Source organism: Acomys minous (assembly GCF_964271855.1).
Source record: "Acomys minous genome assembly, chromosome: 12".
Lineage (NCBI taxonomy): Eukaryota > Metazoa > Chordata > Mammalia > Rodentia > Muridae > Acomys > Acomys minous.
The window spans coordinates 72,912,402-72,935,624 of NC_140493.1; the positions used below are offsets into that span (position 1 = coordinate 72,912,402).

The 23,223-nt window shown below is 44.6% G+C and overlaps 1 protein-coding gene across 1 annotated transcript in view; it reads right to left on the minus strand.

The window, feature by feature from the left end:
- Nucleotides 1-855: 855 nt before the first annotated feature.
- UTP6 (UTP6 small subunit processome component) overlaps nucleotides 856-23,223 on the minus strand; it is a 33,317-nt gene continuing 10,949 nt past the window's right edge. Inside the window, exons 8-20 of the mRNA XM_084750429.1 lie at nucleotides 22,865-22,942; nucleotides 21,379-21,460; nucleotides 20,052-20,133; nucleotides 17,661-17,845; nucleotides 15,101-15,180; nucleotides 14,660-14,737; nucleotides 11,862-12,041; nucleotides 10,050-10,130; nucleotides 9,804-9,913; nucleotides 9,034-9,100; nucleotides 3,274-3,346; nucleotides 2,031-2,830; nucleotides 856-1,994 (exon numbers count right to left, since the gene is read on the minus strand). Coding sequence (XP_084606555.1) covers nucleotides 2,676-2,830; nucleotides 3,274-3,346; nucleotides 9,034-9,100; nucleotides 9,804-9,913; nucleotides 10,050-10,130; nucleotides 11,862-12,041; nucleotides 14,660-14,737; nucleotides 15,101-15,180; nucleotides 17,661-17,845; nucleotides 20,052-20,133; nucleotides 21,379-21,460; nucleotides 22,865-22,942 — 1,251 coding nt within the window. The 3' untranslated portion in view covers nucleotides 856-1,994; nucleotides 2,031-2,675. The remainder of the gene's footprint in view (nucleotides 1,995-2,030; nucleotides 2,831-3,273; nucleotides 3,347-9,033; nucleotides 9,101-9,803; nucleotides 9,914-10,049; nucleotides 10,131-11,861; nucleotides 12,042-14,659; nucleotides 14,738-15,100; nucleotides 15,181-17,660; nucleotides 17,846-20,051; nucleotides 20,134-21,378; nucleotides 21,461-22,864; nucleotides 22,943-23,223) is intronic.

The window sequence follows — 23,223 nt, forward strand, 5'->3', positions numbered from 1 at the left end:
TAACTATAGGTGAACTAGCTAGATGCATTTTCATGGTCGCACTATGTGCACAGTCAGACTAGGTGACCTAAATTTGTGCCCTTGCTCCTAAAATCGCTAAGCACCATCCTCTTTGCTTTCTATCCTACAGGCAACATGCATCTCCTCCTAAAATAAGAATACCACATAATAGACTGAGAAAGCTGAGCTTCCCAGGTCCACATCACACAACCAGGTAATTCTGACACCAACTCTGGCCTCAAAGGGTACCAGGCATGCAAGTGATCACACATATCAACACAGATATACATGCAGGCAAAAAAAAATCTAAAATACCCCCCCCTTTGGTGTTTTGAGACAGGGCTTCTCTTTGTAGCCCTGGCAGTCTTGGACTTGCTTTGTAGACCAGGCTTGCCTCAAACTCACAGCCTGTCTCTGCCTCCCTGAGGGCTGGGATTAAAGGCATATGTAAGTAGATCAGGCTAGCCCTGAACTCACAGAGATCTGTCTGCTTGTACCTCCCAAGTGCTAGGATTAAAGATGTATGCTACCATCACTACCCCTCTATAAAATTAAATTTTTTAAAACAAATGACAAGGCCCAGCAGCAGTAGTTGCACACGCCTTTAATCCCAGCACTTGGGAGATGGCTCTCTATGAGTTCAAGACCAGCCTGGTCTACAGTTAGTCAAATGCTTAAGCAAGAGACCCCGTTGTCCTAGGCAAGAGGAGAGACTGTACCAGCCTAAACTGAGGGTATAACATAAGAGTGTGCTTACTCAGCATGTGTGAGCCCTAGGTCTAATCTCAGCACTGCAGGGGAGAGAAGGAGAATCACCAAAAATATCCTTCTGGCATCAAAAACACCAAACGAAGGGAAGAAACATAGACCTATTTGTAAGAAATGAAAGACAAACAAAAGATTAACATTCTCAATGTATTTTTAGAACATAAATTAGCAAGCAAAAGCAGTTTAAACAATGATGCATCACTTTCATCTACTAAATGGTAAATTATAAAACAATGAAAATGAAATATATAATGTTCCAATGCAGACAAGGGTGTTACCTCTTTCATATGAGGCTAGAAAAGAACAAGTTGGTATAAAACATCAGTATTTTCTATCTTTTACTTAGATCCAGAAATCTCACTGTCAAATAAGTCCCCTAAGAAGTACCCGTGGATGTGACCAAAGAGTGACATGAATCTTCATCAAAAGCATTTATACTTAAAACAAATAACAAATGGAAAGGTCTAGCCACAGGTGATTAATAAAGACAATGGGGCGCTATGAATTCATTAGGTGCTTTTTAAGTTTATTTAATAACATGGGAAATCATGTAAGTAACTTGTTCTGAATACTTTCCCAATGATACCAAAATGTTAAGTTAAAACTGGGTCTAGTGGATCAGGCCTATAATCTCAGCTACTTGAGAGGCTGAGGCAGGAGAATTCAAAGTTCAAGATTTGCCTAAACTTGAGGACTTTCAAGGAAGGCCAACCGTTGGAACCTCGTGAAGCCAGCTAAAAGAGTAAAAGAGGGCCGGGTGTGGCAGCGGGCTAGGGCTGGGCGTGGTGGCACACGCCTGTCATGCCAGCACTCGGGAGGCAGAGGCAGGCGGATCTCTGTGAGTTTGAGGCCAGCCTGGTCTACAGAGTGAGTTTCTGGGACAGCCAGGGCTACACACCGAGAAACTTTGTCTCAAAAAAACAAACAAAAACAAAACAAAAAAACCCAGTATAAGAAAAGTGAAAGAAGCCGAGCGTGGTGGCGCACGCCTTTAATCCCAGCACTCGGGAGGCAGAGGCGGGCGGATCGCTGTGAGTTCGAGGCCAGCCTGCTCTACAAAGTGACTCCAGGACAGCCAAGGTTATACAGAGAGACTCTGTCTCGAAAAACCAAAAAAAAGAAAAAAAGAAAAAAAAAAAGAAAAGTGAAAGAATTTATTTCAAACAATTTTCTCCCCTGTTCCCCAAATGGCCCCTTTGCTCGAAGCCACCCTCCACCCCTCCACCCTGCACCCCTCCACCCTCCACCCTGCACCCCTCCACCCTCCACCCTCCACCCTGCATCCCTCCCACTGAGGCACTTCTCCCTCCCCTGTCTGCTTGTTGCTGGGCCTCCTCCAGGCAGACTGTTCTTGGCCTGTCAATCCTAGGGGAAAATCATTTTTTGCGTTATCTTAACCCTCCTAAAGGACAAGCTCCTCCAATACCCACAGCTCCTCCTGCTACTCGTCTTCCAAGTCTCCTTTCCTTCCTGCAGAAGGAAGGCTCGTGTCTCTTGAATGGTTGACCTAAAGCACACATCCAGTTCTGATACAGGAAATCAAGTCGCTTTGCTCAACCTCACTTAGATTACAGATGGCCGTCTGCCCCGCACTGCCCTAGTCCCTCCTGTCACCACAGGTCTTACGCAGGCCCACACAGTTACAAGACACATGACTGTACTTCCTGTGGGTTTGAACAGGTTCCCTTGTACCCAGTCTAGATCAGAGCTGTGTGTGCTTAGCCTGAAACAAGAAATGATGTCCGTGTGCTTTAGATTTAAGTGGCAGCAGCAGTTCTCTTTTCGGAAACAAGGATTAAAGCCAAATTTAAGTATGTTACAAACCTCAGTCAGCCCTCCTGACAACTCTCGCTACAAACCTGCCCAGCGGCTGGCCATACAGTTGCGCCCACTGCTGGTGCTCTTTGCTAGTGGCCAGCCTGGTGCATGGCATGCTTAGCTACAAACAGCTCGGCTGACTGTCCCTGCAGCATTTTCATGGCTCGCCAATAGATCTGCCCACAGTTCTGAGGTCTCCCGAAGGGATGGCTCAATTCTTCTTTGATGTAATCCATCCAAAGATCTTTAAGAGAAAACAACAATTACTGTGAACATAATTAGAAAACTGGGAAGGCTTTATTAGGCAAATTCATTTAATACTAAGCCAATTAAAAAGTTCTAAGAAACTTCCACACAGAAAATTAATGTAAGAAAACATTTTAAATATGAATGAATAAAATGAAGTACCATGTAATACATTTAAGCACTGTCTAACGTTTAAATAAAGCTAAGCCTATCTGTTGCCTCAAACACTTACCATTTCTTTATAATGGAGACTTTCAAATTCCTTTCTACCTTTCTACTTTGTTTTTAGCCTGGAACTAAGAGATCCGCCTGTCTCTGCCTCCCAAGTGCTGGGATTAAAGGCATGCCCCACCACACCGGCTCAGAAACAATATTCTAACCATGTAACAGGTCAGAGGCTTTGCAAGCAATGTTCACGCCCCATAACGGAAGCTTGCTTACCAGAATCTGTAGACCCAAACTCTCTCAGTGCCCTCTCGTAATATTCCCTCAGGTTTGCCATCTTGGAGGCTTCCTATAAAAACAAGCAGGTTTGGTTTCATCCATCTAATCATAAACTCACTTTGACTGTATTTTAAGCAACCACTATTTGTTAGGTGCTTGAAAGAGTCCCCAGAGAGAGCGGAGAGAGATAGCTCAGAGGTTAAGGGCACTGACTGCTCCTCCAGAGGTCCTGAGTTCAATTCCCAGATGGTGGCTCACAACAAACTATAATGTGATCTGATGCCCTCTTCTGCCCTGCAGGTGTATGTGCAGGCAGAGTACCATATACATAAAAATAAATAAATAAATACATGATAATAAATAAACAAATCAGGCCAGGCATGGTGGCACACGCCTTTGATCCCAGCACCACTCTGGAGGCAGAGGCAGGCGGATTGCTGTGAGTTCGAGGCCAGCCTGGTCTATAAAGTGAGTTCAGGACAGCCAAGGCTACACAGAGAAACCCTATCTCGAAAAACAAAAAAAAATAAAAATAATTAATAAAAAAATAAATCATTAGAGGGGGGAAAGAGGACCAGACCAACCTAGTTTCTCAACTTACCCCAAAACCAGGCTGGGGCTGGCTCAGCAGCAAAGGGCACCTGCCACCAAGCCTGACAGCCTGAGTTCAATCCCCAACACTCACATGGCAGAAAATTGTTCTGACCTTCACATGTACACTGGGGAGCATGTGCATACACCACCACACATGCACAAAGAAAAAAAGAAAAGACAGACAGACCAACCAGGAAAGCACTTCACCTTGCTGGCGTGGAGAAGTCTAACTTGAGAAGTGTAACAGGAATAACCCTTGAAAGCTTTGAGGGGGTGATGAGAAATTGTGCTCTGAAACAGTAATGACCATCTTAAAACACTTTTTTTTTTTTAAAGACATGGTTTCATTATGTAGCCCAGGTTGGTACAGAGTTCACAGCAATGCTCCTGAGTTCTGAGATTAAAAGCATGAACCACCAGACCGGCCTCTAAAACTCGTGTATCACAAAAACACATGAATACTAGTCCATGATCTTCTTTTTAAAGCTTCCTCACTTGGAGAACACCTCAGCACCGTTACAGGTAACAAGGTGGGAGCTACTGTTGGAACCAGTCCAGGAATGGAGGCATGTGAGAAGAATTCTGAGTGCTTGTGAGGACACTCGAAGACAGCAAGGCAGTCTTGTCCAGGCGGAGGAGGGGATGCTGCAGAGACCGATGGACCAACCAAGGACCATGCATGGTGAGGACCTAGGCCCTCTGCTCAGATGTAGTAGACAGGCAGCACAGTCTCCTGTGGGTTCCATAACATGGGGAGTAGGGACTGCTTCTGACATGGACCCTGGTGCCCACTCCTTGATCACTTCCCTGTGGCGAGGCAGTCCAGATGAGACCTGACAGGCTGGGGTCAGATGATAGGGGAGGAGGCCTTCCCTTTCTGAGGACGAGGGGAGGGAGGGAAGGGTATAAAGGAGGGAGGGCAGGATGCAGAGGTGACCAGGAAGGGGACTACAATCAGGATGTAAAGTAAACAAATTTAAGTGACCTCAGTTTCTTCAAAAAGACAGCAATGTTCTTGGAGTGTGTTTTCCTGCTCCTCCCAAGTGCAGCAGGGAGGAATGTTACTTCAGATGACTCATACCTGCTTGCTGTTCTTATTCAATTATCCTTTATATGCCTCTGTGGGGAAACAGTGCTGCCACAGGTGGCTTGTCCTTGCGATTGTATACGGTCTGAACTCAGAAGAACTTTACTCACGAGACCTGTTCTAACACTTAGTATAAAGTGAGGGGCTGCATAAACTTGCCTATTGCGTGAGACTTTGCTCCACCTCATTTACTGGCTCCATTCTCCCAGGGTCTCCCACTTCCATAGTGGTGACAAGCTACTAAAGGGGCAGCATTCTGTAGCTCTGGCTGTCCTTGAACTCTACGTAACCAAGGATGGCCTGAACACCTGATCCTCCTGCCTCTACATCCTGAGTGCTGAAATAGCACGTGCGCATCACCATGCCCACTTTATGTGGAGGAGGGGATCTAACCCAGGGCTTTGTGCGCGCTAGGAAAGCACCTACCAACTGCACCTCCAGTTCCACCTCTACTATTAAGTGTAGTCCTTTAAGGACATTTTCAAAGTAAATTAACACCATCTACAGCTTTTTTGTGCACAGCCACGGCTGTCCTGGAACTCATTCTGCAGGCTGGCCTCCAATTCAGAGATCCACCTGCCTCTGTCTCCTGGCTACCCCTGCCCAGTTAGCTGGGCTAACTGTATGCGGCTGGAGAGACCTGCTCAGCAGTTACGAGCACTTGCTGATCTCGCGAAGGACCTGAGTTCAGCTCCTGTCCTGACACCCAAGTCCTACAGCTTACGAGCACCTGTAACGCCAGATCAGGGGACTCCTATATAAATACCTCTACACGGGCCAGGCGTGGTGGTCTGTGCACTCGGGAGGCAGAGGCAGGTGGATCACTGTGAGTTGGAGGCCAGCCTGGTCTACAAAGTGAGTCCAGGACAGCCAGGGATACAGAGAGAAACCCTGTCTTGGAAAAAAATTAAATGAAATAAATACCTCTGCACAGACATACATGCACACATAATTTTATCTTTTAAAGAAACATTTAGTATAAAGTAACCATTTCATGAGATCAATCCCTAATATCATTAAAAATAAATTAATAGAAAATTTTATTCAAATCTCCCTTCTGCAAACCACGTATCTTGAAGTCAGTTTAACCTCACACGCATAAATTACAAACACACTCTCCTAAGGGGTCTTAATACACACTGCACTATACACATTTTCTTTCCTATCCAGTAAGTAGCCCAGTGAGCCTTATATATATTAATATAGACAGAGCCTTCCCATATTGATGATGGTAAGACTTACAATGAAGTGATTTGCCCAAGGCATAATTATTATATTAATAATCCAGAGGCTGATAATTAAACAATATGCCAAACTGTCTCATCGTATAAGACTATACTATACTTCAGCACAAAACAAGAGCTCAGCCTCACTAGTAACTTTTTTTGTTGTTGTTTTGTTTTGTTTTTTGTTTTTCAAGACAGGGTTTCTCTGTGTCACCCTGGCTGTCCTGGACTCACTTTGTAGACCAGGCTGACCTCAAACTCACAGGGATCCACCTGCCTGTGTCTCCCGAGTGCTGGGATTAAAGGCGTGCGCCACCACTGCCCAGCACTAGTAACTTTTCAAAGCTCAAATAAAAATAAATACTAACTGAAAAATCAAAATCAAAGAAAAAAAAACCACCAAGCTGACTACTTAGAGAAGCTATGAGGAAGTAAACATACTCATCTGCTAGTTGACTATCTCTATAAACAATTATAATTCTTTTGGAAAGCTGCACGTTACCATGGATGTTAGTATATATAACACATTTGGTAGCACACATCTGACTTTAAGAATTCTTTTTATAGATTTATCTGATTTTTATGTGAGTGTTTTGCCTGCATATGTATGTATATCGGGTGCATACAGTGCTATTGGGGACAGAAGAGAGTGTTGGATTCCCTGAAACTGGAGTTACAAACAGTTGTAGACGTCATGAGGGAGCTGGGAAACTAACTCAGGTCCTTTGGAAGAGTAGCCAGGGATCCTAACCACTGAGCCGCCTCTGCAGCCCCTATCTGACAATATTCTAAAGCACATTTTTTTTTAGTGTAAAATGTATTTTTTAGGCTGGACATAGTACCATGCACCTTTAATCCCAGTACTTAGGAGGCAGAGTTAAACAGGTGTGTGTGTGTGTGTGTGTGTGTGTGTGTGTGTGTGTGTATACTACATATATACTAAATCAACCATGGTCAGGAAATTTGATAATGAATACATTTTTGAGTAATCACTTTTTTAAAAAAAGCTCAGCGCCAGGTGGTAATGGTGCACATCTTAATCCCAGCACTCAGGAGGCAGAGAAGGCGGATCTTTTTGAGTTCAAGGCCAGCCTGGTCTACAGTGTGAGTTCCAGGACAGCCAGAGCTGTTACACAGAGAATCTATCTAAACAAAACAAGCTTAGAATAAGTATTGTTCTTGTTTTAAATAAGAAATCATGTAGCTCAATGATGGCTCTCTGATCTAACATTAGCAAGGTCCTAAATTCAACCCTCATCGATACACAAAGTTAATGAATTAAAAATATAAATGCTAGCTAGGAAAGTGGTGCACATCTGTAAGCCCAGCACTTGGGAGACTGAAGCAGGTGGATTTCTGTAAGTTTGAGGCCAGCCTGGTCTACAAAGTGAGTCCAGGACAGCCAGTACTGTTACACAGAGAAACACAGTCTCGAGTTGTTTTGTTTTTGTTTGTTTGTTTTTGTTTGAATATTTATTTATTTAATATTTATTTATTTATTATGTATACAGCACTCTGCCTGCAGGCCAGAAGAGGGCATCAGATCACATAATAGATGGTTATGAGCCACCATGTGGTTGCTGGGAATTGAACTCAGGACCTTTCGAAGAGCAGCCAGCAGAAGCTGCTTTTAACCTCCAGCCTCCGTTGTTTTGTTTTTTGAGCCAGGATCTTACTATGTATGTAGCCCTGGCTAGCCTAGAATTCACTACATAGAATAGGCTGGCCTCAAACCAATAGGGATCCTGAGTGCTGGGATTAAAGGCATACACTACACCAACACACTGAGCTATGTATTGCTCTTTTTTTTATATTTTTTTCTTTTAAAAATATGTTTAAAAAATATGTTTAAAATTTTTTTACATATACATTGATATTATTACACACATATAAAATAAGCTACATACAGTAAGAAGAACCACGAAACAATCAGGAATTATATTAATGTTATATTCATAGTGTTTTGGATATTTGTATTTGGCAACCTTGAAGAAAACATATTTCCTATCTTGATGAGTCTAAAATTCTGAATGTAAATCAATATCTATCTTATCTCTAGCAACTTAAAATATCTATCTACACCTAAAAGTATCTTAACCCCTAAACAACTAAGCTTGATTGTAAAACTAGACTATCTGGTCTTCAACCCCATCAGAGACTTAAGAAGGAATAAAATTAATTACCTGAGTATATATTTTTTGTTAATTTTTTTATTTAATTTTAATTTATGTGTGTTGGTGTGAGGGTGTCAGATCTTAGAGTTACAGACAGTTGTGAGCTGCCATGTGGTGCTAGGAATTGAACCTGGGTCCTTTGCAAAGAGTAGGCAGTGCTCTTAACCACTGAGCCATTTCTCCAGCCCCCTGAGTATATTTTTTAAATGTTTATTTATTTGTAGTATGAATACTCCATCTGCATGTACACCTGCAGGCCAGAAGAGGCATCAGATCTTACTATAGATGGCTGTGAGCCACCAAGTGGTTGCTGGGAATTGAACTCAGGACCCCTAGAAGAGCAGCCAGTGCTTTTTTTAACCACTGAGCCATCTTTCCAGCCCCGTGTATTTCCTACATTTTCACTCTAATCATAAATTACAGTTAACCACCAGAAACAGTAATTAAGTGTTAGACAAGCAGCAGCTGGCCCTCACCCTGCCTAGCAGGGACACTTCCTGTGGCGTCTAGGTTTCTGTTCCCACACATGACTGCCTCCTCTTGGCTTGACTACCATTCTTACAGCTCTATGGAAAGAGGCTGAACCAGGAGTTCCCACCCACTCTAGTAACAAGAGGCTGCTCTGGACCTGACCACCGAGCCCTGTTTGCAGGCAGGAAGTGCTCAGAATACTCACCTGCTCCTTTTCAAACTGCATCATTTTCCTGAAAAACTCAACTGAGAATGGCCGGCTTTCCTGTAAACTAAAAAGGAGTGGGGGAATGTTAGTTCCCACAGTGACAGGAAGCCTTGTAAACCCACAAACGTAAAAAGAACCAGGCTTTGCTTCCCAACAGGTCTTTAAGAAAACTGGGCAGCAATCTCGGGCCAACCCAGACCTGATGGAGTCTCTCCCATATTAGAGTGACTGACCCTTCACCTGCTTCAACACTTTCCCACGCACAGTTGTGGTTGTTCACTTGTTTTGTTTTTACAACATGCTTCTCTGTGTTGCTGCTTGGTCTCTCTGGGCTCACATCATCTCCTACCTCAGTCTCCTGAGGTTACGAGCATGTGGGGCTCCACACGCCCATTTTAAATGAGTGCTGCTGTGAGTGTTTACTGAGGAGGACAGAAGGCTGTCTGACAAGCATCTGCAACTGTATCCAAACCTGCAGTGTCTTAGGATGCATGAGGCTGGAGACAGAGTTCAGTGGTGTGTACACACACACACACATACACACACAGAGCTGCTTGTAAAAATGACACGATTACAACCAGCAGTGACAATCAGCTACCTACCATTTCCCCATGTATATGAAATGCTTTAAGTGTGCAAAACCAGAAAAAGGAAGTAAGTTTTGAAGGTTTCTTAGATCACCACTTCAGACACTATTTGTAATCCACAAAGTCTGGGGCTGAGTGTAGGCAGAAAGACCAGAAACCGCTATGAACACTTACAAGTACCTTTTAAACACTGCTCTGGCCTTTTTGTAGCCGCCACATCGATAAGCCCAATCCAGGTATTTCTCCTTCAGGGTCACAGAACCCGCACCAGTGACAGCTAAAACAGCTTTCTATAGTTAAGAGAAAAAACAAGGACAAGCTGTATAAAGGGACACAGTACCAAGTCCCATCCCAAGCCACCAAGTAGTGATCAGGGCATGGAAAAGCCATGTCCTGCACACAAGGGACAGAAGAGGCAGCCTGTACCTGGTAGACTGCTTCAGTCTCCTCCCGGCTTTTAGCGTTTTCACTCCACTCTGCCCAAGAAATCCACAGGGGCAGACAAACCTGCTCACAAAAACAAAGCCGTTAGATAAGACCCCTCAGCACTGTGCTCTGAAAACTCCTCACTATAAAGACAGGGTCACTGCAGCCCCCTAGCCAAGGCATCCAGAGCAACACCTTGAGCATTTAGTCCGGTTCTGATGGGGACTCCTGACTAACAGGCATAAGCAGCCACTCCTACTCAGCCTCATGGGCCAGGGGTCTGGGAGGCACCGTATAAGGACTGATGGGGGCTGGCCTGCCTGATCTTCACTGTATAGAGACAGACAGCAGAGAGCAGTAACATTTGCTCCCCAGGTTTTCGGGGCTGGAGAGATGGCTCAGTGGTTAAGAGCACCATCTGCTCTTCCAGAGGTCCTGAGTTCAATTTCCAGCAACCACATGATGGTTCACAACCATCTATAATGTGATCTGATGCCCTCTTCTGGCCTGCAGGTATAAAGAAGTCACATACATTAAATAAATAAATGAATTTTTTTTTAAAAAGTTTAGATTTTTGTGACTGCAAGTTGAATTTATGATCAGATGTGGATGCAAGTGAGAATATTCTATTATTAATTTTTATTTGTAGGACATTTAAACAAAATAAGAAAAAAATTTTGTTTTTCTTTTTTTTTTTTCATATTTATTTATTATGTATACAGTGTTCTGCTTGTATGTACACCTGCAGGCCAGAAGAAGGCACCAGATTTCATTGTGGGTTGTTGTGAGCCACCATGTGGTTGCTGGGGATTGAACTCATGACCTCTAAAGAGCAGTCAGTGCTCTTAACCGCTGAGCCATCTCTTTAGCCCCTTTTTTTGATTTTTCAAGACAGCGTTTAAAAAAAAAAAAAGACAGGGTTTCTCTGTGTAGCCATGGTCGCCCTGGACTTGCTTTGTAGACCAGGCTGACCTTGAACTCAGAGATCCACATGCCTCTGCCTCCCTGAGTGCTGGGATTACAAGTGTGAGCCACCACACCCAGCTAGAATAAGAAACTTTACATGATTTAGTAAACTTGCAAATCAAGGATTAGAGATAAAATGGTTTTCTATTCAATCCTTTAACTATTACATAAGTTAACAACAATTACTCTAGGGTTACTCTTGTTAAAGCATATCACATACGAGTTTTCACTAAAATCATAAAAGATTCCCAAAAAGAGGGCTGGAGATACAGCTCAGCTGACAGAGTGCTCACTCAGCCTGCAGGAAGCCCTGGGTTCAATCCCCAGCACATCATAAGTCAGACATGGCGAAGGATGACTGTAATGCCAGCACTCAGGAGGTAGATGCAGAAAAATCAAAGTTCAAGCTTCTGCCTAAATCAGCCTGAACTACATGAAATTTTGTCTTTTAAAAACAAACAAAAACAAAACAGCTTTCCTAAAAGAGTGGACTGTGAAGGCTGGAGATCTGGCTCAGTGTCAAGAGCACTCGGAGCCCACATGGAGGCTCAGCACCTTCTCAGGCACCAAGCACACACATGGATGACAGACACATATGCAGAAAAAATACTAATACACGTAAAATATAAAAATAAATCTTGAGCCGGGCGTGGTGGTGCACGCCTTTAATCCCAGCACTCGGGAGGCAGAGGCAGGTGGATCGCTGTGAGTTCGAGGCCAGCCTGGACTACAAAGTGAGTCCAGGACAGTCAATGCTACACAGAGAAGCCTTGTCTCGAAAAACCAATAAATAAATAAATAAATCTTTAAAAACTGAATAAAATATAAAAGGCACAACTGGCAGACCTGGGGCTTGAGGTGTGCAAAGGCTTCCTCAAAGTGCACAGCTATGTCCGGGCTCCGTGAGTCAATCAGCACCCGCAGCTTCAGCTGCCACATTGCTGCGGAGTCCTTGAACAAGTCCGTCCCAGCCTCTGCCGCCTGCAGAGCTTCTTTAAAGAGGTCCTGGCGTAGCAACAAGTCAATCTAAGGAAGACAAAGCACACTGTAAAGCACCCCTGGAAGCAAAATCACATACATAACAGGGGCATAGCGAGACGATTTATGACAATATTCTCAACAGCCTTCCCACTAGACCTTACCACAGCTGCTCAACAGGCACAAAGAGCATGCGGAACTCCGCCTCCTTCCCCTTCGTGACCATAGGGCTATCAGGAAATCAAAGAAGAGGGCTGAAGAGACTGAGGGCATGGCATGGAAAGTCGCCTGCCAGGCCGCCCTGCTACAGAGTGCAGTGCAGAAGGACTAGCAGGGCTGTGATGGGAAAGGCCTTCCGGAAAGGAAGCATTCAAGCTAAGACATAAGGGAGAGCAGGTGTCAGACAGGTAAACACAGAACCGCAGAAAAGAGAAGGTTCTCAGCCGGGCGGTGGTGGCGCACACCTTTAATCCTAGCACTCGGGAGGCAGAGGCAGGTGGATCGCTGTGAGTTCAAGGCCAGCCTGGTCTACAAAGTGAGTCCAGGATAGCCAAGGCTACACAGAGAAACCCCATCTCAAAAAAAAAAAAAAAAAAAAAAAGGCAAAAAAAGGGGAGGAGGGAGGAGAGAGAAGGCTCTCCAACCAGCTTGCACAGGGGCTGAAGATGCGAGACAGTATAATACAAGAGGAAATTCATGTAGCATGTTGGAGGGTAGGATGCCAACAAGACTAGAATAAAAGATGTTTCTGGAAGGGATCAAGTTAGGAACTTAGAGTAAAGTTTAAAAAAAGTTTGAGTAACTTTACCTGAATGATTACGGGAAAACAAGAACACATGCACACACACACACACCCCTAATTTTTTTTTCCGAGACAGGGTTTCTCTATGTAGCCTTAGCTGTCCTGGACTTGCTTTGTAGACCAGGATGGCCTCGAACTCACAGCAATCCACCTGCCTCTGCCTCCCGAGTGCTGGGATTAAAGGTGTGCACCACCATGCCTGGCCTATAATCTTATAATTTTTAAGACACATGTGGTGCTGGAGAGATGGTTCAGAAGCTAAGAGAAGAAGCTGCTCTTCCAAAAGTCCTGAGTTCAATTCCCAGCAACCACATGGTGGCTCACAATCATCTATAATGTGATCTGATGCCTTCTTCTGGTGTGCATGCAGGTATAACATTGTATACATAATAAATAAATAAATCTTAAAAAAAAAGACGTTTGAGTGTACACATACACATGCTAATATAGGTGTGTGTATGTGTGTGTGTGTGTGAGAGAGAGACACACACACACAGAGAAGCCAGAAGTCGATGTTGAGTGTTTTCCACAATTGCCCTCTATTTTTTTCCATGTGTCTATGTGTGTGATGTGTGTACATGTGTGTGTTCACACGTATATGGATACAAATGTGTAAGCTGGCGCACATGTGTGTGTTCATCTGTATGGATGTTCAAGGCTCCATAGCTATCCGCCTTATTCACTGAGGCCGGGTCTCTCAGCTAAACCCAGAGCTCACCACATAGCTAATCTAACTGGCCAGTTTACCCTGGGAGTCCATCTTTACCGTCAGCACACTAGAATTCTAGGCATTTACATGTGTGCTGGGATCCAAGGCCTCGTCCGTACACCGCACAGCAAGCACTCAGCAGCTAAACTGAACAGGTAACTCCCAGCCCTCCACTCACACTTCAGATCCTGTTTCTCACTGAACCTGGCCCTCATCTAGTCAGCTGAAGGGAATGAATGGGCTCCAGGCATCCGCCTTCCCAGCCTGGGATTACAGTGCAGCACCACAGAGGGGAGAAGAGCGAGGGAAAGAAAGGGAGGGGAGAGGCGGGAAGGGGAAGGGGAAAGGGAAAGGAAGGCGGTCAAGAAAGGAAGAGTGAGCCGGGCAGTGGTGGCACATGCCTTTAAGCCCCGCGCTCGGGAAGGAGAGGAAGGTGGATTGCTGTAAGTTTGGGGCCAGCCTGGTCTATGAAGTGAGTCCAGTGGGAGGTGAGAGGGAGGGAACCCAGGAAGAGAAGTAGAGGGGAAGGGAAAGAAAGGGGAGGAGAGAGGAAGGGGAGGGAGGAGGGGAGGAGAGGGGAAGGGGAGGGAGGAGGAAGAGAAGGAAAGGACAGGGGAGAGAGGAGGGCTGAAGAGACAGAGGGTCCGGCAGTTAAGAAAAATGGCTGTTTTCAGGTTCAATTCTCAGCACCTACATGGCAGCTAACACCCAACTGTAATTCCATCCAGTTCCAGGAGATCCAAACCCTCTTCTAACCTACATATACATGGTATATATAAATATATGCAGGCAAAACAGTCATGCACATAAACAAAAACAAATCCTTTACAAAAAAGAAAGAAAAGCCAGCTGGTGTGGTGGCATGTACTGTAATCCCAGCACTCAGGAGAGAGAGGAAGGCAGATCTGTGAGTTCAAAGCCAGCCTGGTCTATAAAGCGAGACTAGGATAGCCAAGGCTCTGTTGCAAAGCTCTGTCTCAAAAACCCAAAAAGGGGGGGAGGGGGAGGAGGATATGGAAAAGGGAAGGAAAGAAAAAAAGAGGAGAAAGGGAATGCCAAATAGGCTTGTTCTGACTTTTTTGTTCTGGTGTCATATATTTTAAATCAGAATAAAGCACATGTAACAGGCAGTGAATGTACTTTCTGTGGCCTTACCCACTGCTTGTACTGAACTTCAGAAAGGAGCTTCAGTTCATGGGCCTTCCTGAATGCAAGCATGGCTCTTTCCAGCCTCTGAAACCAGAAACATCTGTCAAGTCAGTAAACAGATTCCAGCAGGGGCCTCTGGCACTGAGCTGGGCAAAAGTGATTTTGCACATTTCTGAGAATTCAGCCAGGACTGAGTTCCAAATGGGCATCACACATGATGAGACGAGCTAAGCGCCTGCACCTGACACAGTCCAATCAGCAGAAAGCCCTCTGACCCCGTATCCAGGAGAAGGGTAAGCCAGACTAGATCTTCATGATGACAGGTCACCCACAGCAAAAAGCAAGTGACTAAGCCTGAAACTCTCACTGCCCAGACCCCCTAAACCTGTCCTTCTCTAGAGAACAGACACTAACTGCTCACTGTAGCTATGCCGTGCAAATGCTTACCTGCCCTCTGAGAGGCACACTGCTGGTCTTCTTAGCAAACCTTTCCAAGCAAAAGTTGATGTAACACTTCCACATGGCCTCTGAAAGACAGACGTCATCAACTAGGCTCCCAATCCTCTTAATTCAAACATCTTCCTCTCAAGGGGAAACCTCTCAAAGAAAAGTTAGACTCAGGAGCTGAACATGGGCCAGTGGTTAGAGCACTGGCTGTTCTTCCAGAGGACCTGGGTTAGGGTCCTAGCATCCACTGGGTGCCTCACAACCACCTTTAACCCCAGCTCCAATGGATCTGACAACCTCTTTTGGCTTCTGTGGATACCAGCACCAACACACATGTCCTTATTCATTCACAGAGGCAAACACACATATACATGAAAGAAAAATAACAAAAATAATTTTAAAAACAGTTTAAATTAACTTAGCTAAAAAAGGAGAGGGGGTGACACACTCCCATTATATCAACCCAAACATGTCAGACGTTGGGGAAAAGCAACTGACTGACACGAATTCAGAACTCCTTGTCTAGGTTGTCTTGTTTTGTTTTCAGTTTTTTCTAGACAAGGTCTCTCTGTGTATCCTTGGCTGTCCTGGACTCACTTTGTAGACCAGGCTGGCCTCGAACTCACAGCGATCCACCTGCCTCTGCCTCCCGAGTGCTGGGATTAAAGGCGTGTGCTACCACGCCTGGCTGTTTGTCTAGGTTTTCTATCCCTACTGTCTTTATTCTCCCATATTACCAAATAAAAATGAAATCTCTAATGAAAGATATAGGATAAAGCCCATATAGTAAGCCAGGCATAGAGTCCAGGACAGCCAAGGCTACACAGAGAAGCCCTGTCTCAAAAGAACAACAGCAACAAAGACCATGTAAAGCCAGCATGGCAGCATGGTGGCGCACGCCTTTAATCCTAGCACTTGGGAGGCAGAGGCAGGTGGATCGCTGTGAGTTCGAGGCCAGCCTGGACTACAAAGCAAGTCTAGGACAGCCAGGACTATTAACAGAGAAACCATCTCGAAAACCTAAGAAACAAACAAACAAACAAAAGCCCATGTAGTGACTCACCCAATTAATCCCAGCACTCACGAGGCAGAAGTAAGAGGCAGGCACATCTCTGTGAGTGCAAGGTCAGCCTAGTCTACAGAAAAAGTTCAGGGCCAGCCAAAGCTAAAGTGAGACCCTGTCTCCAAATAAAAAGGAAAAAGAAGGGACTAGACAATGGCTCTGTGGTCAGGAGCACCAATTGCTCTTCCAGAGGACCGAGGTTCAATTCCCAGCACCCACACGGCAGCTCACAACTGTATGTAACTCCAAGATCCGACACCGTCACACAGACATACGTGCAGACAAAACACCAGTGCACATAAATAAGAATAAATACATTAAAAAGAAAAAAAAGACATAGGATAATACTTAAACAATCTTCTGAATTATAATTTCTTGGGGTTGCCTTACTTTTTTGTTTTGTTTCCAAGGCAGGGTTTCAGGAAGCCAGAGTTGCCTCAAACTCACTATCTAGCTAAGGATAACCTTGAACTCTGGGCCCACCTGCCTTTACCTCCAAGGTACTGAGCCTGTAAGTACGCATCACCACTTGCAGGTTATTGCCGTGCTGGGGAACAAAGCGAGGGCTTCATGCTCTACAAAAGCACTTTCTAACTGAGCTACATCCCCACCACTTAAATTATACTGTATTATTTCTGCCCAACAAATGAGCATAAATACTTCCATTACTGAAGAAGTTCATGAAAGCTCTAGCACACACCTGTAATCCTAGTGTGCAGGAGGCAGAGGCAGGTGGTCAGGAGCTCAATGCCAGACTAGGTTATATGAAATCTCACCATGAAAATCTCTAGCTTCTAACCATCACAGAAGGCCAACTAGATAGAGGCGTACAGGATAAGTATATAGCTCAGTTGGTAGAGTGATTGTCTAGCGTGCATGAGGCACCACACATACTGATCCAGGAGCTCAAGGTCATCACGGCCTGTGGAGTGGTTTGAGGCCAGCCTGAGATACATAAGGTCCTGTCTCAAAAAAGAAAAGGGGGGCTAGAGAGATGGCTCAGAGGTTAAGAACACTGTCTGTTCTTCCAAAAGGTCCTGAGTTCAATTCCCAGTAACCACATGATGTGTCATGACCATCTATGATGAGATCTGGTGCCCTCTTCTGGCAGAACATTATATATATAATAAATAAATCTTAAAAAGAAAAAGAAAGAAAGAAAAAGGAAAGGGAGTGTAAAGTGGCTGGTGAGACAGCTCAACACATAAAGGCTCTTGATGCCAAGCATACACACATACACACACAATAAGCATGTTTTATTTTTTAATTTAAAAGAAGAAAAAGAAAGCAGGCACACTGTAAACTGTCTTACACAGAGATTTCTCTTCCTTTCTTCTCCTCCACTGGGGACTGAACTCAGGGCACATGCTGCTGGGTAAGTGCCCTAACTGAGCTGCATCCCCACCCTCTGTGCAGACTTCCCATTCCAATCTAAGTGTTGACACTGAGAATGTCAGTGTCACACTCATGTGCTCCTACACCACAAGACAGACTCACCTGTGGGCAGAGTCTTCACTGCCTCCTCATACACCGCACAGCACCTTTCCTCCCTTCGGCCCACTTCCACTGCTTTAGCTTGCTTCGATGCAGGCTGCTCTTCATCTGCCTGGGGCGCAATCTCTAACTCTCGCCGTGCCACATAATCCCAGGTGAGTGGGTCATCAGTGTGCAGAGCTTGAAGGCTGAAAATGACATCTTACTGGCACCTGCCCCATGATAAGAAACTAACAGAGAATAATAGAGTTCCTATGGTCTATGAAAGGACACAGGACACACTTTTAAAGCTGCAATACCACAGAGGAATTTCCCAGGAGGCCTTCCAGACTAGCTTAATAGACTTATCAATGGAACAGAGTTGTTCCATTATACCCACTGCACCTCAGAATGTTCTGAGCATCATTCACAAATGCTGACTTCTAGCTGGGCTTTGCAGCACAGCCTATATTCCCAGCATTCTGAAGCCTGAGGCAGAATGATTCCCACAAATTAAAGGCAGCCTAGTGAGTTCCTAGCCCTTTTTTTGTTTTGTTTTGTTTTGTTTTGTTTTATGAGACAGGGTTTCTCCGTTACACAGAGCCCTGGCTATCCTGCTCTCTCTTTGTAGACCAGGCTGACCTCAAACCCACAGAGATCCACCTGCTTCTGCCTCCCAGGTGCTAGGATTAAGGCATGTGCCATCACACCAGGTTTCCAAACCCTTTTTAAAATAAATAAATAAATAAACATACAGCAGGGCAGTGGTGGCACACACCTTTAATCTCAGCACTAAGGAGGCAGAGGCAGGCTGATCTCTGAGTTTAAGGCCAGTTTGGTCTACAGAGTGAGTTCCAGGATAGCCAGACCTACACAGAGAAACCCTATCTCAAAACCCTATCCCCCCAAAAAAAAAATTATATAAAATTTTAAAAACCTAACAAATATTAACTTAAAATCATTATAGCTCTCCAATTCAAATCGGTAGTTATCTGAAACCATAGAAGCCTCCATGAACCCTGCAGTGCCTGGGCTCTTGAATTCTTGTAACAGAAGCAGAGAAAAACCCTGAAGACACCCAAAGAGCAAACTAATGCAGTGCAGCCTATCTCCTATGGCATCAAGAAATAGAACCTAAGCCCAGCGGTGGTGGCGCACGCCTTTAGTCCCAGCACTTAAGAGGCAGAGGCAGAGGCAAGGTAGATCACTGTGAGTTCAAGGCCAGCCTAGTCTACAAAGCGAGTCCAGGATAGTCAAGGGTACACAGAGAAGCCCTGTCTCGAAAAACAAACAAATAAAAAGAAATAGAACCTAGCAAGAGAAGTGCCTAACGCAGGCACTACGCCTTGGTCTTAGTAAAACACCTCTCACCAAAGGCCCATGGACTGGAACACTTGGTCTCCAGTTTGTGCCACTACTTGGGGAGGCAATGGAATCTTTACAAAGCACAGCTGGAGAAAGGACATCACTGTGGGCAGGGCTCGTGGGTTTATAGGCATACTCCACGTCCTGCTCACTCTCTGCTTCCTGTGTGCAGGCAAAGATCAGCCAGCTTCCTGCTTGTACCAGTATGCCAGGTCTTTCCCATGCTTGTGGATTCTAGCCTTCTGGAACCATAAGCCATTAAATAAACTCTTTCTTCTGTCAGTTGTTTTTTGGTCATAGTGTTTCATCACAGCACAAAAGTTAACTGATACGCACATATAATTTTTAAATATCAGAGTCAGACAAATTAAATTATCTACAGCACTTAACTATAAAGAGTTATGAAATGAATACAACTGATTTTATAGAAAAGAAGAATGTGTATTGATAAGCTTTTAAGATATGTTTATGAGGCTGGAGAGTTGGCTCAGAGGTTAAGGGCACTGACTGCTCCTCCAGAGGTCCTGAGGTCAATTCCCAGCAACCACATGGTGACTCACAACCATCTATAATGTAATCTGATGCCCTCTTCTGGCCTGCAGCTGTACATGCAGGCAGAGCATTGTATACATAATAATAATAAATAAATCTTTTTTAAAAAGATATGCTTGTAAGATGCATTCCACTTCTGAAACAAAGCCAATTATGTCAAAGAATCGCTGCAGGAATATACATTTTTTATTCATAATATAACATCTTTCCTAAAGTTTGTAAAGGATATGGATATATATATTTGGGGGGCCGGGGCTTTGTTTTATTTTTGCTTTTTGAGACAGGGTTTCTCTGTGTGGCCCTGGCTGTCCTGGACTCACTCTGTAGACTAGGCTGGCCTTGAACTCACAGAGATCCACCTGCCTCTGCCTCCCAAGTGCTGTGACTAAAGGCTTGCACTACCACCAAGTATAATATTCTTTTTCACTTCTCCCCAGTCTCAAATCTTAATCAGAAGACCAAAAATAGACATGTTCGTCTTATCACTATTTTACTTACTCATCATAAATTTCTTTTTGTAGATCTTTGGCAAAATTAAACAGTTGTGCAATCGAAAGAAGTGACACATGAAATTCTGCTCCTAAAAGGTAAAAATTGAGGGGAGAAGGTTTTCTGTTAGGCAAATTCTAAAGACATACTTTACTTTCAAAGCAGTCAGTCTTTGGGGAGCTGTTGTCTTTGTTTTGAGACAGGGCTTCACTGTGGCTGGCTTCTACTCCTCCCCTGGCTCCTAGTGTGCAAACCTAGGGTCTTGTGCATGCTAGGCAAGCACTAAGCTACAAGCCCCATCACAGACTGGCCTCACAGTTCAAAGAAAGAAAATATCATCCTATATCCTTGCCATGTAGGCAAAAACATTAATATTTTGAAATATTTCTAACTACTCTTAAGTTTCATAAACATAAGGGCATAGCTGGGCATGGTGGTGCATTCCTTTAGTCCCAGCACCGGGAGGCAGAGGCAGGCAGATCTCTGTGAGTTTGAGGACAGCCTGGTTTACAAAGAGAGTTCCGGGACAGCCAAAGCTACTTTACAGAAAAACCCTGTCTTAAAAAAAAAAAAAGTGCCAGGCATGGTGGCGCACACCTTTAATCCCAGCACTCGGGAGGCAGAGGCAGGCGAATCACTGTGGGTTCAAGGCCAGCCTGGTCTACAAAGTGAGTCTAGGATAGCTAAGGCTACACAGAGAAACCCTGTCTTGAAAAACCAAAAAAACAAAAAAAGACCTTAAGAGCATAAGGCCAAGATTATATATATCATCTACTCCTTTTCAACTCCCCCAAATCAGTTGAATACTCAACAAAACCTTATTGAAATGTCCAATGAAGCCAGGGGGTGGTAGCACACCATGCCTCCCCCCCCCCTTTTTTTTTGTTTGTTTTTTTCGAGACAGGGTTTCTCTGTGTAGCCTGTCCTAGACTCACTCTGTAGACCAGGCTGGCCTCAAACTCACAGCAACCTGCCTGCCTCTGCTTCCCGAGTGCTGGGATTAAAGGAGCATGCCACCAGCGTGGCACATGCCTTTAACGCCAGCACTCAGAAGGCAGAGGCAGTCAACCTCTGAGTTTAAGGCCAGCCTGATCTACAAAGTGAGTTCTAAGAAAGCCAGGGCTACACAGAGAAACCCTATCTCGGGGGGGGGGGGGGGGAGAAAGAAAGAAAGGAAGGAAGGAAGGAAGGAAGGAAGGAAGGAAGGAAGGAAGGCCCAATGATAGCTCAGAGGGAAGCTTTCTCTTAAGACACAGTACACTCTGCCTACTAGCTAACAGTCCTTCTCAACACAAACATAACACCTACCAAACACGAGTACCCAGAGAGTACCTACCTTTAATCTTGCTTATGGAATTTTTGTAAACGATCCGTGCCAACTCGCCTTTAAGGACTTCCTCAGGATGATCAAAATTCACCTAAAAGTATTACATCAACCATAACTGAAAAGGCAGTGCCAGGAACAACAACAACAACAACAACCCAAAAAAAAACAAAACAAAAGCAAACAAAACAACAAAAAACCACCAGGATGGAAATTAGCAGTCCAACACTAGCAACAGCACAGGACCTCTGACAAATCACAATTCCAAGGCTTGTCCCCTCACTTGTAAAGTGTGCAGGCTGAATATCACTGGCCATCCAGCCATTTTTAACTACTCTTAACTTTCATAAATGTAAGGGCATAGCCAGGCGTGGTGGTGCATGAGTTTAGTCCCAGCACCAGGAGGCAGAGGCATGTCCTCCTAGCCTCACGTCCATTCAGGACAGAGCAGAGCGGGTTGGGCAGGCCTCAATTATCCTTCTGTATAGAGTCGTTTTTTGTTTGTTTGTTTTTTTAATAAAAAAGTTGAGGGCTGGGGAAATGGCTCAGTGCTTGCCACACAAGTTTAAAGACTCAAGTTTGTATCCCCAGCACTCATGCAAAAAGCCAGGTATGGAGGCACACACCTGTAATCCTAGTGCTAAGGAGGAAGAGACAGGGATCAACAGGGCCTACTTACTGGCCAGCTAGTCTGATCAAACTGGTGAGTTCCATGATCAGTGAGAGAACCCCATCTCAAAAAATAAGGTGGGAAGGGACCAACAAGATGGCTTAAAGGGTACCAGCACTTGCCACCAGTGCTTGTGACAGTTCAGTTCCCTGGGACTCACACGGTAGAAGGAGAAAACCAACTCCCACAAGCTGTCCCCTGGCCACACAGATATTATGGTGCCTGTGATCCACCCCCCAAAACAAACACACACAGACACACACACACACACACACACACACACACACACAAGAATAAAAGTACCTTATGTCGGGCCAGGCAGCAGTGGTGCACGCCTTTAATCCCAGCACTTGGGAGGCAGAGGCAGGCAGATCGCTGTGAGTTTGAGACCAGCCTGGTCTACAAAGTGAGTCCAGGACAGCAAAGGCTACACAGAGAAGCTCTGTCCCGAAAAACCTTTAAAAAAAAACAAAAACAAAAGGACATCTAGGTTTGAGCCAGCAAGATGGCTCAGTGGGAAAAAGGATCCACACAGTGGAAAACTGACTCCCTTAAGCTGTCTCTGACCTCCGGGCATGGTGGCGCACGCCTTTAATCCCAGCACTCGGGAGGCAGAGGCAGGGCAGAGCGCTGTGAGTTCGAGGCCAGCCTGGTCTACAAAGGGAGTCCAGAACAGCCAAGGCTACACAGAGAAGCCCTGTCTCAAAAAAAACAAAACAAAACAAAACAATTACATTACAAATTCATCTGAAAGTGAAAAATATATCTTAAAAATACATTCTTTTATCTGTAAAGAGACTAAATATTGACAATGCATTAAGCTCTTACCACATCCATTGCAGCTTTTTCAAATTCTTGTTTTTCCTTTCTCAGTTTCTCAGCATGCATCAGCTCCATCCTAAAGTACTAAAAGAAGAAATTAATGACCTAAAAGTCCTTAGAGATGCTTTTTAAATAAAAAATAATCAAGATGCCTTCTGAAAAAAAGCCATTTGTATCAGATACAGGAAAATGACAGGACCATATTTTACTCTGGAATGAAACTAGCTGCTATTGACGAGGTGTGATGACCAGGTACTGCTCCAGCACCTTCCATGCAATGACATGCATAGACTCTAACCCTCTGGAACCGTGAGCCTCTAAATTAAATGCTTTCTTTCATAAATTCCCTTGGTCGTGGTATTTTG